The sequence below is a fragment of the Microcaecilia unicolor genome, chromosome 6 (assembly GCF_901765095.1).
Source record: "Microcaecilia unicolor chromosome 6, aMicUni1.1, whole genome shotgun sequence".
NCBI classification, from domain to species: Eukaryota; Metazoa; Chordata; class Amphibia; order Gymnophiona; family Siphonopidae; genus Microcaecilia; species Microcaecilia unicolor.
In genome coordinates this window covers 333,831,864-333,855,941 of record NC_044036.1, presented here as the reverse complement: position 1 = coordinate 333,855,941, position 24,078 = coordinate 333,831,864, and the positions used below count along the sequence as shown (strand labels likewise).

The window sequence follows — 24,078 nt, the reverse complement described above, 5'->3', positions numbered from 1 at the left end:
ATACAAGACGTCATCCAGACCTGGGAACGGTGGGATGGGACAAAGAAAATAAGTGAAAACTCAACGTGAACCAGGCTAGCTATGGATATCCTGCTATCTCAGGACAGCCCTTGGCCTGGAGCCATGATAGCTGCAGGTTCAAGTTTCAGGATAACCAAGTGAAAAGAAGAGGTTGTGAGGTAGGTCACTCGGCTGCTCAGCTCACTGTACTCACGGGAAACCCTTTCCCATGACCCAGCGGTATGGATTTAAGTAGAGATCCAACCCAAGTGCTCTTCACGATGCTCAATGAGATACCAGCGTTGAAAGCTCCAGAGATAGATGCCGCCCACCTACCTTTACAGCCATGATCTGCCCGCTGGGCACATGTCGCATTTTTTCCACCACTCCATATGCACCTCGCCCCAGTTCTTCAATTGGTTCTAGGTCATCGGCCTTCACTTCAAAATTCTGGGGGGCAGCAGAGGGAGAGATCCAGTTACCAACCATTATTTGTTTCATCCCCTTTCCTCCCTCTCCAAACATTCCCTTGTTCTTTAAAATAATATTAGCTCATCAAATTTACATTACTTGGATTAGTTATTAACAGCTAACCATCTCCACCAAACTGCAGAATGCCTCGGGGAGCTGCAGCTAACGTCTCTCTTATAATACTGAAACTCTGTGTCCTCCAGAGGACAGAACAGGATGGAGCCAGAACGTCACATTTAAAGAACTCTGCCCACACTTTCCCTTTGAAAATCAGTTTGCAGGCACCTCACTTTCCTCAGACATTTTGGGGCTCATTTTCAAAAGAAAAAACAGTCCAAATAATGTCATAAAGTGGCAGAGGGAAGATTTTCTCTCAAGTTGCCATTTCGACACCACGACGTCCAAATTTCAAGGGGGGGCGTATTGGGGACGGGGCATGGACAGAACCAAAAGACAGATGTTTTTGTGCAACAATGGAAGAAAATGAAACTAGGGCCAAAATTAAGACTTTTTGGCTAGACCTGTTTCAGTAACGACTAAGAGACCAAAATGTGCCCTAAATGACCAGATGTTCACAGGAGGGATTAAGGCATAACCCCCCCCCCCCCTTACTCCCCCAGTAGTCACTAACCCTCTACTGGCCCCCTAAGATGTGACAGTACATACCAGGTTCTATGACATTTGACGGCCATTTCTTTGTGAGCACCAAGCAGGTCCCTGAAGTAGCCTAGTGGTCAGTGCAGTGGACTGTAGAGAAGGGGACCAAGGCCCATATCCCACCCAGGGACATAGCCAGACTTCGGCGGGAGGGGGGGCCAGAGCCCAAGGTGGGGGGCACTGTTTAGCCCCCCCCCCCCCCGCCACTTTGGACCCCACCACCACCACCGCCCGCCGCCGCATCAGGTACCTTGTTTGCTGGCGAGGGTCCCCAATTCCCGCCAGCCGAAGAGTCTTCTTCAGCGCCGGTCGACTCCGGCGCCTTTGTGGTGTGATCGTCCGTTTCTGACACCTTACGTCCTGCACCGTGCATGTAGCCCCGTGCAGGACGTAAGGCGGCAGAAATAGATGATCACACCACGAAGGCGCCGGAGTCGACCGGCGCTGAAGAAGACTCTTTGGCTGGCGGGGTTTGGGGACCCCCGCCAGCAAACAAGGTACCTGATGCGGCGGCGGGAGGGGGGGGGGTCAAATGTAGAGGGGGCCAGGGTGTAATCTGTGGGGGCCCATGCCCCCGTGGCCCCACGTAGCTACGCCCCTGATCCCACCCAACTGTTACACTTGTGGTGGAAAGTGTCAGCCCTCCAAAACCCACCAAAAACCTACCGTACTACATATAGGTGACACCTGCTGCTATAAGGACAATTGTAGTGGTGTACAGTTGGGTACAGTAGGTTTTTGGTGGGTTTTGGAGGGCTCATCATACAGTATAAGGGGGTAATGGTGAGATGTGTACCTGGGATCTTTTATGTGAAGTCCACTACAGTGCCCCAGTGCTCTGCTGGGATGTCGTGTGGCCAGTCTATTAAGAATGCTGCCCCTTCCCCAATACAACCCAATGGCTTGTTTGTGTGCTTTATTCTCTTGGGTTTGGTCCAAAAAGATAGACACATGGAGTACAAAAACATCTAGCAAATGGCCATTTCTGAAACAAAACGTTGGACGTTTTTCCGGTTTGAAAGTTGCCCCCCCCCCCCCCCCCCCCCCCCCCCCGCCCACACCTGCAGAAAAAGCAGGTGCAAATGTTGCAATTTTCAAAGGGAATTATGCTCGGACTTTGCACCCAGCTGAGCAGTTTGAAAAATTCCCTCAGTCTAATCAGGGGACATTTGCAACTGTCCTGCAGAGATCTACTCCTGAGCTAAACTGATGTTAATTAGAGGTCCTTTTACAAAGAAGCGCGTTTTTAGCATGTGCTAAAACAAGCACGCACTAAATAATAGAGTAACCCATATATTTCTAGTGCACCCTAAAACTGCGAGTGTGCATTTGTAAAAGCCCCCCCCCCCCCCCCCCCCCCCCTTAGTTAGTTATTTATTTATTTAGATTTTGCTCACACCTTTTTCAGTAATACTCAAGGTGAGTTACATTCAAGTACACTGGATATTTCTCTGTCCAATGAGGGCTCACAATCTAAGTTTGTACCTGAGGCAATGGAGGGTTAAGTGACTTGCCCAAGATCACAAGGAGCAGCGGTGGGATTTGAACTGGCCACCTCTGGATTGCAAGACCGGTGCTCTAACCACTAGGCCACTCCTCCACTTCACTCCACACTATTTGGGGGGGGGGGGGGCGGGGGGGAGGGAAATTTCATGGAACCAAGGCTTGTGTGACCATATTTTCACACGTTCTTTCAACGCTTCCATCCCGCATCCTCAGTTACCCAAGAAATATTTCAACTGTACAATTTTTGATCCTGGGGATCCATAAGAACACATTTCTGGGCTGTGTAACGAAATTTTGTCTGAACAAATGTTACCTTCTCTCCAATCAGGACACAGGCTTTGGAGTCCAAGTCTCTAGGCGGTCTAAGGAGGAAAACAAGCAGACGTTACATGTGGCGCAGGAGTTAGCTCTTCACAGGTCACAGGTGTGAAGGCTGGGACGAGAGCAGGATGGATGCTGCATTAAATTTCACATGTCAACACAGGTATACTACAGAGGCTCTCGATTCAGTGCACCAGAGAATTCACCTCTAAAAATGAACCTGGGCAGTGGTAAAATCAGGGCCAAATCAATATTTCATTATAATTAGAAAAGCCAGAGGAGAGCAATTTTTTGAGAGGAAGATAAAGCCTCTTAGTTCCACCCCACTCTCCGCCCTATTTTATCTCCTAGCTCCACCCCCCTATCCCACCTCTGCTCCACACCCATTCCAAAAAATACGTTATTTCTCAATAGGAGCCAGCTCTGTGGATCCAGGTGCTAAGCATCCCCAATATCGAGCAAATTCCTTCACTGTGCCCAGGGAGGGGCAATTTGTACTTGTGTTTGGCAACTCCAATACTGTCCAAAATATAAAGACAGCAGATGTGAATTCTCAAACCTAACACTCTAACCACTAAATTGAAAATAAAATACTTTTTTTTTTCTACTTTTGCTGTCTGGTGATTTTATTTTAATCATGTTGGATCTAGTCGTTGTTTCTGTTTTCCTCTGCCTGTCCTCTTAACTCGGTTTCCAGTGCCTCCTGTCCATTTGCTGTTTCTTTTCTCTTCGCCTATCTTTTTCACTTCCTATCCTACATCCATCTTTGGAACTGATCTTCTACCTTGAATTTTCTTCATTTTCTGCCTCTGTCCACTCACATTTCACCCCTCCTCCTCATCATCCAGTCTTCAAGCTTTCTCTTTACTGCATCTATTTTTCCTTCTCTCTCTTTTCTCTCCATCCATGCCCACCATCTCTCCCTCAATTGCCTTTTGCTTACCATCACCACAGCCACCATTGGTGGCCTCTTGGATCTGCTGCAGAAGTGAAAGAAAAGGGTAGTGTGGGACCTTAGGAGTCCATGCCCATGCTCAGCATTTGTCGGTCCCACCCCCTCTGTTGCAGATTTCCTGTATCGTTGGAGGGGGACCAGAGGCTCTAAGGTTCTGTGTGCAGCCCGTTTCTTTCAATTCTGCAATCAGGAGTGCTGGTTTCTCAACCTCGGGAGTGTCCACTTCCTCTGCGGGAGTGTGGGACATGACCCGCTGAATATGGAGGACGCAGCACTATTTACAGACTCAGGAGTTAGCATCTATCATGAAACGCCTAGCCACCCACCTGGAGCTACCCCGCAGCCATTTAGAGGGTCTATCCCCAGCACAGCTCAGGTCCGCATGCACCTGTCGCTTGTGCAGTACACTAGAACCCTCCTCCCACCGACTGGGTCACAACCACCTCTGGGCGAGTCTCCCACTCTCAAATTATTCCCCCGTGATTCCTAGGTTACTAGGACCACACTCCCAGTGGTCTCATAGTTCCTAGAAAGCACCCACAGACCCAACACACAAACCACCAGGATTCTTAGTCAGTCCAGACAAGCAGAGGCAATAAACTAAAAATGTTTATTGTCATGAAAAATTAGAACAATGAATTGAAAAGTTGCAATCAGCAAAATAATAACAGGTAACTGAAATATGGATCAATTATAACACTATCTAAACATTTGTATACTATCTAAATAGTACTTGGGGAGATCAGGACATGTAGCTGCTGACAGGCTATCAAATATAACTAACTGTTCACAGGGCCTCAGCAAAGATGTCTTTCTCTCTCTTCTCCCTGGATAGGACTGGAGGAAAAAAGACAGTACAACCTAGATGAATTGAGCTCCTGGACTAATCAGAGCCCAGAACAACAAGTTTTAAAAGTAGTTGGCCACATCAATGCAGATTACCTCTTCTCTGTGTTAACTAAAGAAGGAACAGTCAGTTCTCTGTAACAGTTTTAAATATAAATATGCACCATCTGCTGGCCAAACTTAAGAAATACACTTCACGAAATAATACAGTTTTACAGGCTTAAAAACCCACTGTTTTGTCAATGCATGTGGGCGGAGCATGAGTGTGTCATGGGCGTTGCGCCTAGCAATGCACACACCTTATAGAATGGTATCACATGGACGTTAGGCACGTCTGCCCCTGACCTGGGATAAACTGTCACGCCTAAGTGACTGCGCTACTACTATAAAATGAGTTAGGCACACTTAACGCTGTTATAGAATTTGCACTAAGTGCGCTTTGTCATGCCTACTTTTAGGTTCCATTTTATGTTTCAACGGTTTTTATTGATGACAAATCAGAAAATACAACTTTACTATAACACATTAATATCATGTTTGACAGTAACACAACTGGCACTCATCCTTATTCCCCCGTCATCAAACTTTTACATTTTAACCCTCCCCCTCAACTATTTATGTTTCAACAATTTGTTTATTGATGACAGAACAGACAATCATCTCCAACAAGTGTGATGTACATAAAGTCAAACATCAAATTTTGTTCCCCCACAACAGAATATTAAGATCAGTCAGCAAGCTTTGTCTGTTATCTCCCCCCCCCCCCTAATATTCAACAAGTTAGTACTATAGCAGTGTTTGGTCCCCAGTGCCAACCTTTAACATTCCCCTCCCTGCCCTACCCATCCCCCAGTCCCCAGGGTAGATGTTTCCCCAGCCAATTATGAGATCGTTTTGCCCTAGTATACAGTGGGGGAAATAAGTATTTGATCCCTTGTTGATTTTGTAAGTTTGCCCACTGACAAAGACATGAGCAGCCCATAATTGAAGGGTAGGTTATTGGTAACAGTGAGAGATAGCACATCACAAATTAAATCCGGAAAATCACATTGTGGAAAGTATATGAATTTATTTGCATTCTGCAGAGGGAAATAAGTATTTAATCCCTCTGGCAAACAAGACCTAATACTTGGTGGCAAAACCCTTGTTGGCAAGCACAGCGGTCAGACGTCTTCTGTAGTTGATGATGAGGTTTGCACACATGTCAGGAGGAATTTTGGTCCACTCCTCTTTGCAGATCATCTCTAAATCATTAAGAGTTCTGGGCTGTCGCTTGGCAACTCGCATCTTCAGCTCCCTCCATAAGTTTTCAATGGGATTAAGGTCTGGTGACTGGCTAGGCCACTCCATGACCCTAATGTGCTTCTTCCTGAGCCACTCCTTTGTTGCCTTGGCTGTATGTTTTGGGTCATTGTCGTGCTGGAAGACCCAGCCACGACCCATTTTTAAGGCCCTGGCGGAGGGAAAGAGGTTGTCACTCAGAATTGTACGGTACATGGCCCCATCCATTCTCCCATTGATGCGGTGAAGTAGTCCTGTGCCCTTAGCAGAGAAACACCCCCAAAACATAACATTTCCACCTCCATGCTTGACAGTGGGGACGGTGTTCTTTGGGTCATAGGCAGCATTTCTCTTCCTCCAAACACGGCGAGTTGAGTTCATGCCAAAGAGCTCAATTTTTGTCTCATCTGACCACAGCACCTTCTCCCAATCACTCTCGGCATCATCCAGGTGTTCACTGGCAAACTTCAGACGGGCCATCACATGTGCCTTCCGGAGCAGGGGGACCTTGCGGGCACTGCAGGATTGCAATCCGTTATGTCGTAATGTGTTACCAATGGTTTTCGTGGTGACAGTGGTCCCAGCTGCCTTGAGATCATTGACAAGTTCCCCCCTTGTAGTTGTAGTCTGATTTCTAACCTTCCTCATGATCAAGGATACCCCACGAGGTGAGATTTTGCGTGGAGCCCCAGATCTTTGTCGATTGACAGTCATTTTGTACTTCTTCCATTTTCTTACTATGGCACCAACAGTTGTCTCCTTCTCGCCCAGCGTCTTACTGATGGTTTTGTAGCCCATTCCAGCCTTGTGCAGGTGTATGATCTTGTCCCTAACATCCTTAGACAGCTCTTTGCTCTTGGCCATTTTGTAGAGGTTAGAGTCTGACTGATTCACTGAGTCTGTGGACAGGTGTCTTTCATACAGGTGACCATTGCCGACAGCTGTCTGTCATGCAGGTAACGAGTTGATTTGGAGCATCTACCTGGTCTGTAGGGGCCAGATCTCTTACTGGTTGGTGGGGGATCAAATACTTATTTCCCTTTGCAGAATGCAAATAAATTCATATACTTTCCACAATGTGATTTTCCGGATTTAATTTGTGATGTGCTATCTCTCACTGTTACCAATAACCTACCCTTCAATTATGGGCTGCTCATGTCTTTGTCAGTGGGCAAACTTACAAAATCAGCAAGGGATCAAATACTTATTTCCCCCACTGTATGTGTTGTTCCACTATGGGCAACTTTCAAGTGTGGACAACAGCAAATTCCAGATGAGGGGTCCTTTTTCCCTTAGTACCCCCCAATCCTCTATTCGGCCAACCTTCATGAAAATGCCATTGATTGATCACAAAGTGATCTCTAACGCGCCCCTCAATGAGCATATATCTCCCTGCAGTTAACTGGTATAATAGGATAAGGTCTCTCATCCCCCCAGAGCTCTGACCCCCCCCTCCCCCGCCATCTCATTCACTCCACATTCATCCCAATACATTCATCACCTGGCTTCTGGATCTAGGTGCAATGATGTTTAAGTAAGCTCCCCATACTCTAATGAACAACTTCCTCCTGTTCCCAGAATGACGGGCCCCTTGTGCTTCCCATAGCATCAGTGCATGTAATTTATTCCTCCAATACCAATAGGATGGAGGTGTGCTTGAAATCCAATGGTTGAGTATACATTTTTTCCCCAGGATGCAGGACTTACTAAGGAACAATTTCTCCTCTCGACTCCCCATTGGCCACACTGCTCCCGAACTGAACAGTGCTTGATCGAATGAGATGGGTATTCGCCGCCCTAGAATCCCCGATAAAAATCGGGCAAGAGCTGCCCAGAACTTCCGAATGGCCCTACATTGCCACATCCCATGTGTTAACGATGGCATGCTCGCCCCACATTTCCTGCATTTATCCGAGTCTTTAACCCCTGCTCGCCATGCCTGCTTACCTGAAAAGTATGCCCTGTGTATTGATCTGAAATGGCATTCCTGCAACTCTGCACTGTGCACCACCTCCGGAATTCTTTTGAGTGCTGTTAAAACCTTCCCTTCTGTTATGTTCCCCCCTGCTTCCTTCCTCCAGCGATCGACCACCTCGCTAACATCCCTCTGAGGCTTAAATTCTCTCAGAACCTTATGGAACCATGATACTGACACCTGTCCCGCTGCATCTCCGGCTAGAAATTCCCTAACCTTCCCCCCAAATTCCGTCGATAGAGTGGACTGGGGCAGACCCCTGATATAATGCGCCAACTGCATATATGCCAGTTCTGTCATAGGCCCTCCCGCATATCTCCCAGAGAACTCCGTATATGGTATTACCTTCCCATCAGGTTGAACAAAGTGTTCCAGCAGGGATACACCCTTCCTCTCCAAGTCTCTAAAGACCCGACTATCTCTTCCTGCAGGGAAGTCTGCATTCCCCACAACTGACAGCAACCCACTACTCTCCGGATTCTGTCCCCAATATCCTGATAAAATCCGCCAAGCGTGTCGCATGGGCTTTAAAAGCACACTATCCCTTACCTGCTTTTTCCCATCCAAGATCTGTATAGGTGGACATTCCCAGGATCCAGTCCCTTAAGTGTCTCAACAGACAAGCCTGATTGTAATCGCTCATCTCGGGCATACCCATTCCACCCCTCATCTGGGCTCCAAGTAAATGTTGCCATCGCATTTTTGGTTTTCTCCCCGCCCAGCAAAACCGCACCACATGGCTTTGTAATCTCCTCAAGTCTTTCCTCAACAGTCTGAGCGGCAATGCTTGCAGCACATAGAGCCACTTCGGGAATATAACCATACGATATAAGTGTATTCTACCCATAAAGGACAGTGGTAGCGAAGCCCACGCAGATAGTTGTGTTTTGGTATCCCTAAGCAACTGGGGAATATTATAACTATACAGTTTCATCGGGTTAAGCGGCAGCTGCACCCCTAGGTATTTGAATGCTTCTGTCGCCTGCCGCAAGGGGACTTGATCCCAGACTGTTTGTTTCACCCCCTCACTAGCCAAAGCCTCCGACTTGGCCAAGTTGAGTTTGAGCCCTGAAAACTCTCCATATTCTCGTAGGCTTTCCATTAAGTAGCGCAATGACGTTTGGGGTTCTGTGATCAAAACCAGCAAATCATCTGCAAAGGCTGCTGCTTTGAATTCTCTACCCTGAATACTCACTCCTTTTATGTCCGCACTCCTCCTTAATTCCCTCAAAAGCGGGTCCAAGGTCAGTACAAATAACAGAGGTGATAAGGGACATCCCTGCCTAGTTCCCCGCCCAATAGAGAACCATTCTGAGCACAGCCCATTGACACTGATTCGCGCCATAGGCCCGTTATAAAGTGTTGCCACTGCATCCGCAAAAAAACCCTCTATGCCATATGCCTGCAGTACCTCAAACAAGAACCCCCAGTCCACTCTATCGAAGGCCTTCTCTGCATCGAAACTAATTAACATAGCTTCTTGGCCCTCTTTTCTGACCCATTCCAGCGCCCCCAGGATCTTTCTCATGTTCTTTGCGATTTTCCTTTCTCGAACAAAACCTACCTGAGACTCCTCAATCAGAGTCGGTAGGAACCGGGATAACCTGTTGGCCAGAATCTTAGCCAATAACTTGGTCTCTGTGTTCAGTAGTGATATGGGTCTATAGGAGTCCGGGAGGTGTGCCGGGTTTACCAGGCTTTAATAGTACTGTTATATGGGCCTGATTCAGATGTGTGGGCATCCTTCCCTCCCGAGTTATTACATTAAAGATCTCTGAGAGTACCTTGCCTATTTCTGATCTAAGCAGTTTATAGAATTCATTTCGGAGTCCATCAGGCCCAGGTGCCTTACCGAGTGGGCTCTGCTTTATCACCCAATCTACTTCGTCCTCCGTTATGGGAGCGTTTAGGATATGCAGCTCTTCTCTGTCCAAACGGGGTATGTCTATGCTGTCCAGGTAAGCTCTACTAGGTGTTACAATCTCCCCCTGTGGTTTATATAGTTCCTCATAAAATTTTTTGAATACCCCAGCTACATCTTTATCAGTGTGCACCCTAACCCCCTGAGTGTTTGTCATAGTGAGTACCTTTCGTGGGCCCTCCCTTCTATTTATGAGTCTCGCTAGAAATCGCCCTCCCTTATTGGCAAATCGATATAGCTGGTATTTATAATATACTGCTGTTTTCTGCGCATTGTGATGCAACAGCTCATTGAGCGCCTGCTGTGTCTCTAATAACTGTGACCTCAGCTCCTGCGAGTGAACCTTTCCATATTGCCTCCTTAATGCAGTCACCCTTCTCTCCCATCGCATCACCTCCTTCTGTCTCACCTTCTTCTTAAAGCTCACGTATGCTATGGTCTCTCCCCTGAGGACCGCCTTAGCTGTCTCCCAGAATAGTACTGGATCGTCCCTATGTCCCGCATTATCCCCCTGAAAGTTAGCCCAACATGTCTTCAGGTGCTGCATAAACTGACTATCTCTATAAAGATATGCGGGAAAACGCCATAGGAATTCTCTCCTCCCCTCCCTATCCAAATGTAATCCCATAGAGACCCAGGCGTGGTCAGATATCGCTATGGGACCTATTGTAGCCACCGTTACCCGAGTAAAGATATCCCTGCCTACTAGTATATAATCAATACGGGAAAGCGTAGCGTGTGCACGTGAGAGATGCGTGAAGTCCTGCTCTAGCGGGTGTAAAGTTCTCCAAACATCCACCACGTCCAAGGCCTCCCCTAACATCCCAAGACCTCGCAAAGTTCTAGACAGCTCCTGTGCTGTTGGGTGTGATCGATCCATCTTGGGGTCCATAACCTCATTAAAGTCCCCTCCCATTACCACTTCACCCATGTCCCGCATCCTGCAGATAAGTTGCCTATAGAACTGCTTCTCAAATTTGTTAGGTGCATAAATGTTGCATAGCAGTAGAGGGTGTCTGTCCAATTCCACCAACACCAATACAAACCTTCCCCTTTTATCCCTAATTGTTTTTTTAATTTGCACTTGGAATCCCTTCCGGAACAAGATAATCACCCCCCCTTTTCCATCTACCGCTGGTGACTCCACAATTTCACCCACCCACCAGCGCTTCAATTTCTCATGCTCCGTTTTAGATAGATGGGTCTCCTGAAGGAAGGCTACTGCTGTTTTCTGATCATTGAGTGCTTTTAAAATTTTATATCTCTTGATGGGGGAATGTATACCTCCTACATTCCATGTTACGATGTTTAACACTGGCATCCCCCCACCATATCCCACTCTCTGATCCGTTGTTCCTGTAACTCACTCCCCCAGAGGGCGTCCCAGCCTCCACCCCCCAGGTGTACTCCCCAACCTCGTTCTACAACTTTCCTATGTTGGAAGCCAGCTATTCCTTCTCTCCACATTCTCACATCTTGCACCCACATTTGTACCCCTGCCTCCCCCCTCCCCCCCTCCGTCTCCCTCCCTCTGCCCTCCCACCCCTCCCCCCACCCATCCATCCCCTCCGGACTTCCCTCACCCCTCCCCTTTTAGGTTCCATTTTAAAGAACCACCCTCTCAGTTTGTTATTGCATCCTTAACAATTTAGGGGTGAATTCTATATATGGTGCCGCAAAAAAGTCCTATTCTATTAGCCAGGATTAAAGTTAAGCCTGACTTATAGAATAGCACTTAAACCCAGGAATCGCGCCTAACTTTAGGCGTGGCCTTTTGCACCAACTGAAAAGTGGTACAAATGTAGGCACCTAAATTAGGCGCATACCCTCTTACTCTATAACTACGCACGTAAATACTAGGAACGCCCCATTCCGCCCATGACCTATTTCCACGCCCCCTTTTAACGCACATGTAAAATTCCAATTAAACCTAATCAGTGCCAATAACTGCTTATTAAAAAGCCAACTATTGGCGCTAATTAGCTTGTTATTCAATTACACTGTGCGCACCCAAATTTGCGCACAGAATATTTGGCGACTTTTATAGGATAAGGGGTTAGTGTGCTTTAATTGGCTTAGCACTCCTTATTTCTTTGGTTGTGTGTGTTAGATCACTTTAGCATGAATTTCTTCATAATGGCGGTTAATAAATCCCAATAAATAAACAAAAAATTCACAATTACAACTGAAAAATAAAAAAAGCTAAACACATTTTTCTCACTTCTGCAGAATCCTAATGGCCTAAACCAGTCCAGGAGAGGTGAAGCTGCTTATGTTAGGGAGGGATCCCCTGCCTGGGTTTGATGGATGTAGGCAGTGGAATCCCATGTCTGTTAAGAGTAAAACTTAAGATATCACAGTGCTGATCACCGTCAGAACTCAAATATAGACACGTTAAATAAAAGAATATAACAAATACCCCCCCCACACACACACACACCCACACACATACACACCCAGAAAAAAAAAAAAGTCTTAAAATAAAATGCTAGAACAAAAATGATAGGAGACAGATAAGGAAGACCGTTTTTAGTATTTCCTTATTAAAGGAGCAAGCTCACACTTGTGTCTCATGAAATATATTGGTGAGTATATGATTATTTATTTCATTGTTCACAAATCTCATCACCCAGCAGCCCACAACATCTCAGGCAGCCCCTGCCTCCTCAGGACTCAAGTACCATAAGCATTTGTATGCTGTCTGCAGGGTTTTTCTCTCACTTTCACCAACTATGCCCCGCCCCGAGCCTCATCCTACCACTATGAGATTCTCAACAGAGAGGGGCAGCGTATCTCCAAACGGGTTCTGCGTATACCAGGAGAAATAAATCTCACTTGTAAGCCCGGGTGAACTGGGCATGACCTCTATCTCTCCTCTCTAGTGCTAGCACTCACCTTTAATACTTGCACTGTGATAAAGGGCCCCCTACTGGTGGCTCTGAGAAGTAGCCCACTGGTTAGCGCAGTGACCTGAGAAACAGAAGAACCAGGTTCGATTCCCACTACAGCCACTTGTGAACACTGAGCAAGTCACCTGCATATAACATGTAAAACTGCTTTGACTGTAACCACAGGAAGGCGGTATATCAAATCCCAACCCCTCTCCCCTTTCCCTTCCACACCCTGGCCCCCATCAACACTGAGTTCAAACCCAGTCTACAAATGCTGATGTTGCCTTCTCCTTCTCACTCCCCTTCCCCACCCAGGTGGTCTTCCAACTGAGCAGTATATCAAATTTTAAATAAACCTGTTAACGACACACACAGAAAAGGAAATTTCAAGGTACTGTATCTCCAACCCTCAGGCAGCACAAAGTGGGAATCAGAGCTAGCATGCACACTAGTTTTATTTTAAACTATTGTTTTTGCAAATTATCAAAGCAGCACACACATTCATTGAAGGGCCATTTTACTAAGCCGCGTAGGCGCCTATGCGCACCCAACGCGCGTCAATTTTGAGTTACCGCCCGGCTACTGCGTGACCCTTACGGTACTTTCATTTTTGACATGCATCCGCTACACACACTGGAAAATATTTTCTGGCGTGCGGTAATCGTGGGGGGGGGGGGGGGATTGGCATTTTACTCGCATAGGCCGTTGCAGCCCGGTTACTGCTAGGTCAATGGCTGGCGGTAAGGTCGCAGACCCAAAATGGACGCACGGCAATTTTCATTTTGCCGCATGTCCATTTTCAGCAAAAATTTTGAAAAAGCATTTTTTACAGGTGCGCTGAAAAATGATTCTGTGCGCGCCCAAAAACACCCTACTGCAGGCCATTTTTCAGTGCACCTTAGTAAAAGAGCTATGGACATCAAGACATGCAAAGTCCCAATGTCATCAGTATTGCTGTGACCATGCACAGGAACATATATGCTGAAGGGATTATCTAATCATATCCGTTGTTATTTTTAGGTGATTTGTTTGTTTGTTTAAAGACTTACGTTGGTGAGCTCGTCTGTTGTTGTTCAAAAGCCTCTTTAGGAATTCTCAGGCCTGTTTTTTTCCGCTTACCTGTGAACACAAAAAAATATGGTTCTAAGGATTCATAAATTAAGAAAATAATCTGAAAGAAATAGAAACACATGCAGAAAAATGACCAAAGTAGAGCAAAAAAAATAAATAAAATTGCAAAAAAAAAAAAAAGTGGAAGGGGAAGGAAAAAACATTATGCGGGGCACAATTTTATCTCTAATTCTCACAAGGAATCATTTCTGTGGTTCTTCTCACGCTATTTATTTAATTTACATAGCTTATATTCCACCACTCCAGTTACAAAAAAAAGATTGGAGCAGATCACCATAAAAACAAACTTCACATTATAACACACTACAACATACACCATCAAACATCATCAGACACCCTCAAAGCCTTGAGAAATAAAAAAGCTTTCCACTTCCTCCTACAGGTGAAAAAAATCAAATTAAGCCCATAAGTTTGCTAGAAATGTATTCCATAACCCAGACCAGTGGTGAGCAACCACGGTCCCCGAGAGCTACAACCCTGTAAGCTTTTCAAGATTTCCACAATATATATGCATGAGATCGATTTGCATGTACTGCTTCCATTGAATGCAAATTGATCTCATGCATATTCATTGTGCAAATCTTGAAAACCCAACTAGGTTGTGGCCCACAATGACCCTGGTTGCCCAACCCTGATAGGCCCTGCCCTGGAGAAGGGCTGATCGTTCATTTCAGAAAGAGAAGCTCAAGCAATAGAGGGCTTCGAATAACCCGATTCCAAAGTCTACGCAGGAGTCATCAACCTAATGGCAACCCTGAGGCAATTTGGCCCATTCATTTGTACCACATTAAATATCACAAAAATCTTAAAACGAATCCATCAAATAACTGATAACCAATGAAAGCACGGATGTACACTGTTTCCTCTCAACTGAGAGTGAGTCCTCCACCTACAGTCCTGCCAGCGGGTGGTGCTGTTTCACTATCACATTTTCAATAATGAGGGTCATGCAAGCTCTGCAGGACTCCAGGGAACCTGACAGTCTCTAGCCATTGAAAATACGATACTGAAGCACCTCCCCCCCACTGGCAGCAATGCACTTGGGAGGACTCCTGTTCAGCTCAGAGGGAAAAGGGCTGATGTAGAAGCTGGACCACAGAGTATGGTGAACAAACTCAGGGGCCCTTTTACTAAAGGGTATTAGAGTCTTACCGCTTGCTATACAGAAAGTACTTCCCACCCCTAGCGCGCAGTCATTTCCGGCGCTACAAACATTTATTTTTGTAGCGCTGGAGTGTGCCTAGACTGCCCCAATTTGACTGCCCCTATTTGACTGACTGTATATTTGTCCTTTAGATTGTAAGCTCCTTGAGCAGGGACTGTCCTTCTATGTTAAATTGTACAGCGCTGCGTAACCCTAGTAGCGCTTTAGAAATGTCAAGTAGTAGTAGTACCTGGCGGTAATCGGACAGTGCCGCGCACTGCCCAGTTACCGCTGGGTTAATGCAGGAGCCCTTGCTACCACCTCAGTGGGTGGTGGTAAGGGCTCCCCCCTGAAATGGACGTACAGCAAGCAAGACTTCCTATTTACCAGCTGCAATAAAAGGGGGCCTCGGCGCACATGTAAAACACGCAGTGACGCCAGCACCGGCCCCCTTTTGCCACCGCTTGGTAAAAGGGGCCCTCAATTTGTTGGTAATAAAAACATCCGTCACGGCTGCATTTTGGCCACCACCCGCATCAGGGGTACAACGAAATCTACAGAACATTAATATAAATATAGGTCACTTTACAAAGCAAATGTTATTAAAAATAAATAAAAATTACACAGGGTCACAAAACTACAGGAGCATCAGACTCAGCAAGGAAAATATTCCTAGGTTTGTTTGTTTGTTTGTTTGTTTGTTTGTTTTAAATTGGAGAAAAAAATGTTTGCAGGGTAACCTGCAGCAAACCTTGAATAAAGCTGGAAGCAGCAAACACCTCGGAGTTGAGAGGACAGGTGATACAGTACAGTCTCAATTATCTGACGTAAACAGGCCCGAGCCGTCGTCGGATAAGTAAGTCACATAATACGGAAAACAATGGTAACCCCTTAAAAAAACTTACAGAAAACATACTTCATGCATAAAGAACAGGCATAGGGTACCTGTATTTAAAATACAGTATTGTATTATTGACACTAACCAACAGCGCGTGAAGATGGAAAACAGGAAAAGAACCTGCGCACTTTTTAACAGCAGTGCGATGACATCACCAGAGAGGTGTGTCGGATATGCTGGATGATCGGATTTGCGAGAGCACACAATCGAGACTATACTGTAGGTCAGAAATACATTTCACGGGGTCAATGTTTGGCTCTGTTAGCCAACATGGTTACAATAGATAACACAGGTGAGGCACCAAACCTAAAGAAAACTTTTATTCTATAAATTTTTAAAGACCAACATTTCCTGGTACACAGATCTGATTCTGGACTGTTGTGCCTACAAGAACCCCCCCCCCCCCCCCCCCCCAAAAAAAAAAAAAAAAAAAACACCTGGAGATGAGACATTACAGTATAACAACATCAGAGCTTATGTGCAACCAAAAAGATAAATAATTAAACTGACAAATCCGGGTGCAAGATATTAATTTTGTCTTTTGCTATAGCAAATGCATGCAAGTAATGCTATGTCCAAGTCTTTATGTGAAGGTGTATTTTCAAAGCACTTAGACTTACAAAAGCTAAGGGACTTTGGAAGTGAAGTCATCCAAAAAGTCCCACAAAATCGAAACACACACACAGCACAGACCGAGCCCAAGAGTCATAAGCTAGGGAAGCCTTTGAACTAGCCACCCACACACTGTGACCTCATCCTTACTGCCCTGCACCACACTGAAGTGACCTGGGCCAGCCACTACCTCAGCACTGTGCACCTAATTACCGAAGGTCAGCTCCTGTCTGCTTCCTACAGTGGGTTCAGGTTCCAATTCCACCCCCACAAAATATTGCTTTAATATGCTGTGTTATTATGCACTTTGGGAGTTGATTAAGTACGTCTGTTTTGGTTGTGTTTGCTCGTAAGCTACCTGGTGCATTGGTCAAGATCAGGAATGTGGCACAAAAATGTACCGATTAAAGTAGAATTTGCAACAAATCACTGGTCGGGCAAACTGCATTGCAATTTAAAGTTCAAAGGTCGCAACATCCTGCAGTAAAATTAACCAAGCGATCTGCCTGCAAAGGAATGAAAAACCTATCATGGCTTGCAGACTTTTTTAAACGCTGCTGCACTCCACCTCCTTCTCCCCTTTTATCACTGATCTCATTTCATTCTCCGCACTATATTTCCGAAACCCCAATCCCCCCCTCCCAAAAACCCTGGGAGCAGCAGAATTTGGAAGCCCATCAACAAATGACCTCAGATTACATGGCATCCAAGGGGCTGACGTCATCTGGGTGTGTGGGGCTGATACCATTTAACTTCACACCGCGCCCACCCAGGTGGACCAGTCAGCGCTTCGGAGCAGGAAGCTGGCTTTGTTTGTTTTTTCTGTCTCCCTTGCCCAGCTCGGCTGCTCCAGGAGGACGGAGAGGAGGCGGCCGAAAGAATTTAGAAACATGACTTAACAGCACATTTCCTAATTAACATGGGGCAGGGCGAGTTTTCCAGTCTGGCAAATTTTCCTTTGAAATCCTGCTGCAGAAGGCAGAAGTGCTTTCTCTTAAGTCAGACACGGTAACATTTTCGTTTTGACACGAAACAACACCGCCCCAGAACGAGACCTACTCGAGGATTTCTCGGATCCATCCATGCCAGTCAGTACCGCGCTGCCCAAATCCTCATTCCTCACTGCAACCCCAAGAGACTCACTGTGTTCCTAGTGGCAAATCTGCAAAATGTGCCAGATGTGCTTTCAAAATGACCCCTCTGCAACATGAGTAAAAAGGAGAAAACAAGTCTGAATTTAATCAATTGCTGGGGCGTAGCCAGACTTCAGTGGGAGGGAGGTCCAGAGCCCGAGGAGAGGGGGCACATTTTAGCCCCCCTGCCGCCCCCGCCGCCATTGCCGCCCCCGTCTTTTCTGACCCCCCCCTCCCGCCGTGAACCCTCTCCCATCGCCGCCTACCTTCGCTTTTGCTGGCGGGGGACCCCAATCCCCGCCAGCCAACGTCCTCTCTGTCCTGCTGCAGTCAAAAAAGTCTTCTTCCTTCTGTTGCATGCCGACGTCCTACTCAGAGAACAGAACCCGCCAGCAAAAACGAAGGTAGGCGGCAGCGGGGGCGGGTTCACCGGGAGGGGGGTCCAGGCTGAAATCTACGGGGGCCCAGGCCCCCTCAGGCCCCACGTAGCTACGTCACTGATTGCTACATACATCAGTGTTCTCTCTAAACAGGGCCGCCGACAGACTGGACCAGGCCAAGGCTGCCCCCCCCCCCCCCGAGGTTGTCGTTGCCGCCCCCCTCCGTCCACCACCGGGCCGGGCCCCCCTGAATTCAAATCGTAGCACCTCACCTCGACCTCGCTCCCTGTGAAAGAAGCGCAGCAGCGGCAGTCTGCAGATCGCCTCCCTTCGGGCCTTCCCTCCCTGTGTCCCACCCTCGCGCAAGTTACGTCAGACACAGTCATACCAATCTTTTGAATATCTTCTATCGGATCCTTGTCTAACTAATCGGGCAGCACACAGTGATTCACCCACACTACCCAATTGGCGCAGGGTAGGCCTACTCTCTGCCTCCAAACACACCTCCACACTAAAAACTAAAACCTATTTTTTTTAGCGCATGGGTAGTTAACGCTGATCCCAGAACTACTGCAAGATGCCTGAGCATATCCTGCAGTAGTGCCTTTTAGCACGCAGTGAACACGTATTAGTGCTTACCGCCACTTAGGAAAAGGGTCCCGTAGTAAAAGCACATAATACTTGGTTGTGGGAATTAACTTCTCCAAAAGCGTGTACATTGATAAAGGTCAACACATTTATTTTTTTTTAATTCTGATAACTGTATTTTAACATAATTGCTTTCTCTTGTAATACAATCTATATCCAAGTATTTTATTTTATGCATTTAAATACATTTTTTTCTAAAAAAAAAGGGTCCATAGTTTCACCAGACTCTCAAAGGATTCATGATATAAAAAGATTAAGAGTCCCTGATCTAATTCAGAGTCGTATCCTTTCACTAGATTAACTCACAGCATAAACATACTAGTTTTCCTCCGATACTGCATTGATACCTCTCCCCCTCCCCCACTGACAATCCAGGGATAATTCTATGAACAAATCTGTAACAAATTTGCTCTAAGCTGAACAGAACATACAGGAAACAAAAAGCGGGGAGGAGAATCCTCACGCAAATCAAAAGCAACGAACAGAAAAACGTGAGGACGAATTGAGGAGGAAATCCAAAAATAACTTTATTAGTAATAAAATGACGACCCGACACGGCCGTGTTTCGGCATCAAAGCCTGCATCGGGGGGGGGGGGGGGTCAAACAAATCTTTTTAGGTTGTCACTCGATAAAATAGCAAAGAAAATATGGCTTTAGGACTTCCTTAAAATGCAAGACTTGAGAAGTCAACTATGAAGCGCCTCGGCGGCAGTACACAGAAATGACGTATTTTATCGAGTGACAACCTAAAAAGATTTGTTTGACCCCTGATGCAGGCTTTGATGCCGAAATACGGCCGTGTCGGGTCGTCATTTTATTACTAATAAAGTTTTTTTTGATTTCCTCCTTAATTCGTCCTCACTTTTTTGTGTTCAGAACATACAGGACGCATGAATGTATATGTGTATGTGTGCATGGTTTTTTTGTTTTGTTTTTTTTAGAAATGCTTGGACATGAGACACATTAAGAATAATCAGAGTTTTAAGAGAGAAGGCAACTGTGTGATCTCTCCCCAGCTTGGCAGAACTCTCCCTTCCTCTTCTAGGAAACACCATTTACAGCTCACTGACTGACCCCCCCCCCCCCCCCCCCCCCCCCCCCCCGATGACCTGCCTGCCACTTTCTGGGCACGCTCAGCTGTTCTTGCCCTTCCTTTCCCAGCGTCCTCCATATGATTTCATGAAGGAGGACCTCTCCTTTTCTTTTTAGGACTGCAGGGATTAGGAACATTACTATAACACCTGCAAAAACAGAACACAGGGTCTGGAGTCCAATAGTACCACTGTGATTGGGTCTGGGCTTCTGTCTTTACTGCAGGAACCTGGAGTGGGGGAGTAGCCTGATGGTTAGTGCAGTGCCCTAAAACCCTGGGGAACTGGGTTCAACTCCCACCGCTGCTCCTTATGACTCTGGGCAACTCACTTAAGGGCACTTTTACTAAGCAATACTAAGCCACGTAAGCGCCCACGGATGCCCGATGCGCGTCAAAATGGAGTTACCGCCCGGCTACCACGTGGCCCTCGCAGTAATTCCACGTTTGACGTGTGTCTGCTACGCACATCCGGAAAATAATTTTTATTTTCGGACGCGCGTCAAGTGGCATTCTACGCACGTAGGTCATTACCGCCCGGTTAACACGTGAGACCTTACTGCTAAGTCAGTGGCTGGCAGTAAGGTCTCAAGACCCAAAATGGACGCGTGCCAATTTTGATTTTGCCGCACGTCCATTTTTGGCAACATTTTAAAAAGGCATTTTTTTACAGGTGCACTGAAAAATGGATCTGCGTGCTCTCAAAACCCAAGCCTACACTACCACAGGCCATTTTTCAGCTCATCTTAGTAAAAGGACCCCATAACCCTCCATTGCCCCAGGTACAAACTAAGAACCTGTATATAATATGTAAACCGCTTTCATTGTGACCCCAATGGGGCCACATAGCACAGCCACTAATGCCTGCAACAGTATTATAAACCAACTTCTCACACCTATGGCTGGGGTTTATACAATCTATATGCCCACCCACAGGGCATGAGAGTTGGGGGATAGAAATTTTTATTTTTATTTTTGTTACATTTGTACCCCACACTTTCCCACTCATGGCAGGCTCAATGCAGCTTACATGGGGCAATGGAGGGTTAAGTGACTTGCCCAGAGTCACAAGGAGCTGCCTGTGCCTGAGGTGGGAATCCAACTCACTTCCTCAGGACCAAAGTCCACCACCCTAACCACTAGGCCACTCCTCCACTGTTGCTACTATTTGAGATTCTACATGGAATGTTGCTATTCCACTAGAAGTCGGCCCTTGCAGATCACCAATGTGGCCGCGCAGGCTTCTACATGGAATGTTGCTGGTGGAATAGCAACATTCCATGTAGAATCTCCAATAGTAGCAACATTCCATGTAGAATCTCCAATAGTAACAACATTCCATGTAGAATCTCCAATAGTATCTATTTTATTTTTGTTACATTTGTACCCTGCGCTTTCCCACTCATGGCAGGCTCAATGCGGCTTACATGGGGCAATGGAGGGTTAAGTGACTTTCCCAGAGTCACAAGGAGCTGCCTGTGCCTGCAGTGGGAATCAAACTCAGCTCCTCAGTTCCCCAGGACCAAAGACCACCACCCTAACCACTAGGCCACTCCTCCTTCTCCCCCAGAATGACAAAGGCTGGGGGAGAAAGGAGCAGGGGAGGAAGAGGAAAGTGTTGAAGTAGAGGAGAAAGAATTGTTGGGGAATGAGAGGGTTCTGCAGGAGGAAGCCAAGACCGGGGTGACGCAGGCCATGCAGGGGAAGAGCACAAGGGCTGCCCTTGCCAGGGAAGAAATTCACTCTCCGTGTATTTCTGCCACCTAACCCCCCCCCCCCCCCCCCAATGAAATTATTGGGTGAGAGAGCAGTATGGCAACAGGGTATACCCGGTGAGTTAATGTTGTCTCTCTAAGTCCTGGATGAAATGTTCAAACCCTGATCACAGCACTACATTCCCAGCTCAAGGCCAGGCCAGAGATTCGAACCCAGGTCCAATGCTTCACAGTGCTCAGATCGATAGTAAACTGCCAGAAAGGGATTGACATGATTGGTGGGATATAAGCACTTGCAAAAATCAATCAATCTGGGGGGAAAACCCCAACCCTCAGTTGCATTAAAAACATCATATAACATTAACATACAATACACCATCTCAAAATATAGTACAATACAAACAGACAGATAAATATGCATTTATATATACATATATATGCATATCTTTGCAAGGGCAAGGGGATATGGAAAAAGCAATCCTCCCTTTTTCTAAGGATGAGAGGTATGGGTAAGGCAGGGAAAGGGCTAACCTATGTGCCTTGAAAGTGAAGCTGCTATAGCCTCCAACACCCCGGTTAACAACTGGCAAGCCAGGAACCACCTCCCGGCAGATTTTTCTGGAGCTCGAACAAGCTGCAGCCACCCTGCTAAGGGAGATAGAGAATACTGAAGAGGCAGTGGAGCTAGCTGGCCAAGAGGGCACTGTGAAAGTTTGAGTGCTCTCTATCTCCCCTGCTGGTTGATGGACATAACCCATACGTAATGGCTTCATCTGCTTGATGACAAGGAAACATATATATGCATATCTTTGCAAGGGCATTGGGATATGGAAAAAGCAATCCTCCCTTTTTCTAAGGATGAGAGGATGATGGAATCTGCTATAAAAAAAAAAAAAAAAAGATTACATGCAATAAAAAAAATGGTATTTTTATTGCTCCCTGGGAAGGTTGTACGTTTTATTCCCAAGCTGTCCTGCAAATGTTTCACCCGAGTACAAAAATTCTTTTGGAGCCACCTCCTGTCTCTCCAACTCTCATCTTCTCAACAATACCCAAAAGTTTGAGAAATACCATTACAGTAGTGACAAGGAGAGTCTGTCCATCCATTAACAGGGCACATGAGGCAGACTTTTTGTATCCGAGAAGAGAAGAATTTTCCCGGCTGTTACAAGTTTCCCCATCCTCAGTGCAGGATCATGAACAGGTTCAATGCCTCTCTCTCTTGTTAAACCTCCCTCTGATAAGATTTCAACTGTTATATTGGTACAACGCCTTCCTTAGGCATCGTCCAACTGAAAACAAGTCTTACTCTGAGGGGAAGCCCGAAGCCCATGCCTCGATTCCCCTGCAGGCCACAAAGAAAATGCGGTCGCTTGCAACCCGCACCTGCTCGTACTGTAAGCTATTAAATGGGGGAGGGGCAGGGCAGCAGTTACCTGGTACAGCACTGCAGGGTTACTTCTATAAATGGGTACCTGGTAGGACCCTATTCTACTACAGGCGTTTAATTTGAGCAAGTGCAAAGTGATGCATATGGGAAAGAGGAACCCGAATTATAGCTACGTCATGCAAGGTTCCAAGTTAGGAGTCACGGACCAAGAAAGGGATCTAGATGTTGTCGTTGATGATACGTTGAAACCTTCTGCTCAGTGTGCTGCTGCGGCTAAGAAAGCAAATAGAATGTTAGGTATTATTAGGAAAGGAATGGAAAACAAAAATGAGGATGTTATAATGCCTTTGTATTGCTCCATGGTGCGACCACACCTCGAATATTGTGTTGAATTCTGGTCACCGCATCTCAAAAAAGATGTAGTGGAATTAGAAAAGATACAGAGAAGGGCGACGAAAATGATAAAGGGGATGGGACGACTTCCCTATGAGGAAAGGCTAAAGCGGCTAGGGCTCTTCACCTTGGAGAAAAGGCAGCTGAGGGGAGATATGATAGAGGTCTATAAAATAATGAGTGGAGTTGAATGGGTAGATGTGAAGCGTCTGTTCATGCTTTCCAAAAATACTAGGACTAGGAGGCATGCGATGAGGCTACAATGTAGTAAATTTAAAAGGAATCGGAGAAAATGTTTCTTCACTCAACGTGTAATTAAACTCTGGAATTCGTTGCCAGAGAATGTGGTAAAGGCGGTTAGCTTAGCGGAGTTTAAAAAAGGTTTGGACGGCTTCCTAAAGGAAAAGTCCATAGACCATTATTAAATGGACTTAGGGAAAATCCACTATTTCTGGGATAAGCAGTGTAAAATGTTTTGTACTTTTTTGGGATCTTGCCGGGTATTTGTGACCTGGATCGGCCACTGTTGGAAACAGGATGCTGGGCTCGATGGACCTTTGGTCTTTCCCAGTATGGTAATACTTATGTACTTAAAATACTAACATAACTGGGTATATACAATGTGGGATGGGCTTCCGAGACATTTGAGGTCTATTCTTATGTTCTGAAAGGTTTGGAAGAGTTCCCGGAGAAAAAGTCCATATCTGCTATTGAGACAG

The 24,078-nt window shown here is 46.2% G+C and overlaps 1 protein-coding gene across 1 annotated transcript in view; it reads right to left on the bottom strand.

Annotated features, from left to right (window-relative positions):
• MAP2K6 (mitogen-activated protein kinase kinase 6) overlaps nucleotides 1-24,078 on the bottom strand; it is a 127,860-nt gene that overhangs the window by 35,709 nt on the left and 68,073 nt on the right. Inside the window, exons 2-4 of the mRNA XM_030206533.1 lie at nucleotides 13,874-13,943; nucleotides 2,948-2,996; nucleotides 337-450 (exon numbers count right to left, since the gene is read on the bottom strand). Coding sequence (XP_030062393.1) covers nucleotides 337-450; nucleotides 2,948-2,996; nucleotides 13,874-13,943 — 233 coding nt within the window. The remainder of the gene's footprint in view (nucleotides 1-336; nucleotides 451-2,947; nucleotides 2,997-13,873; nucleotides 13,944-24,078) is intronic.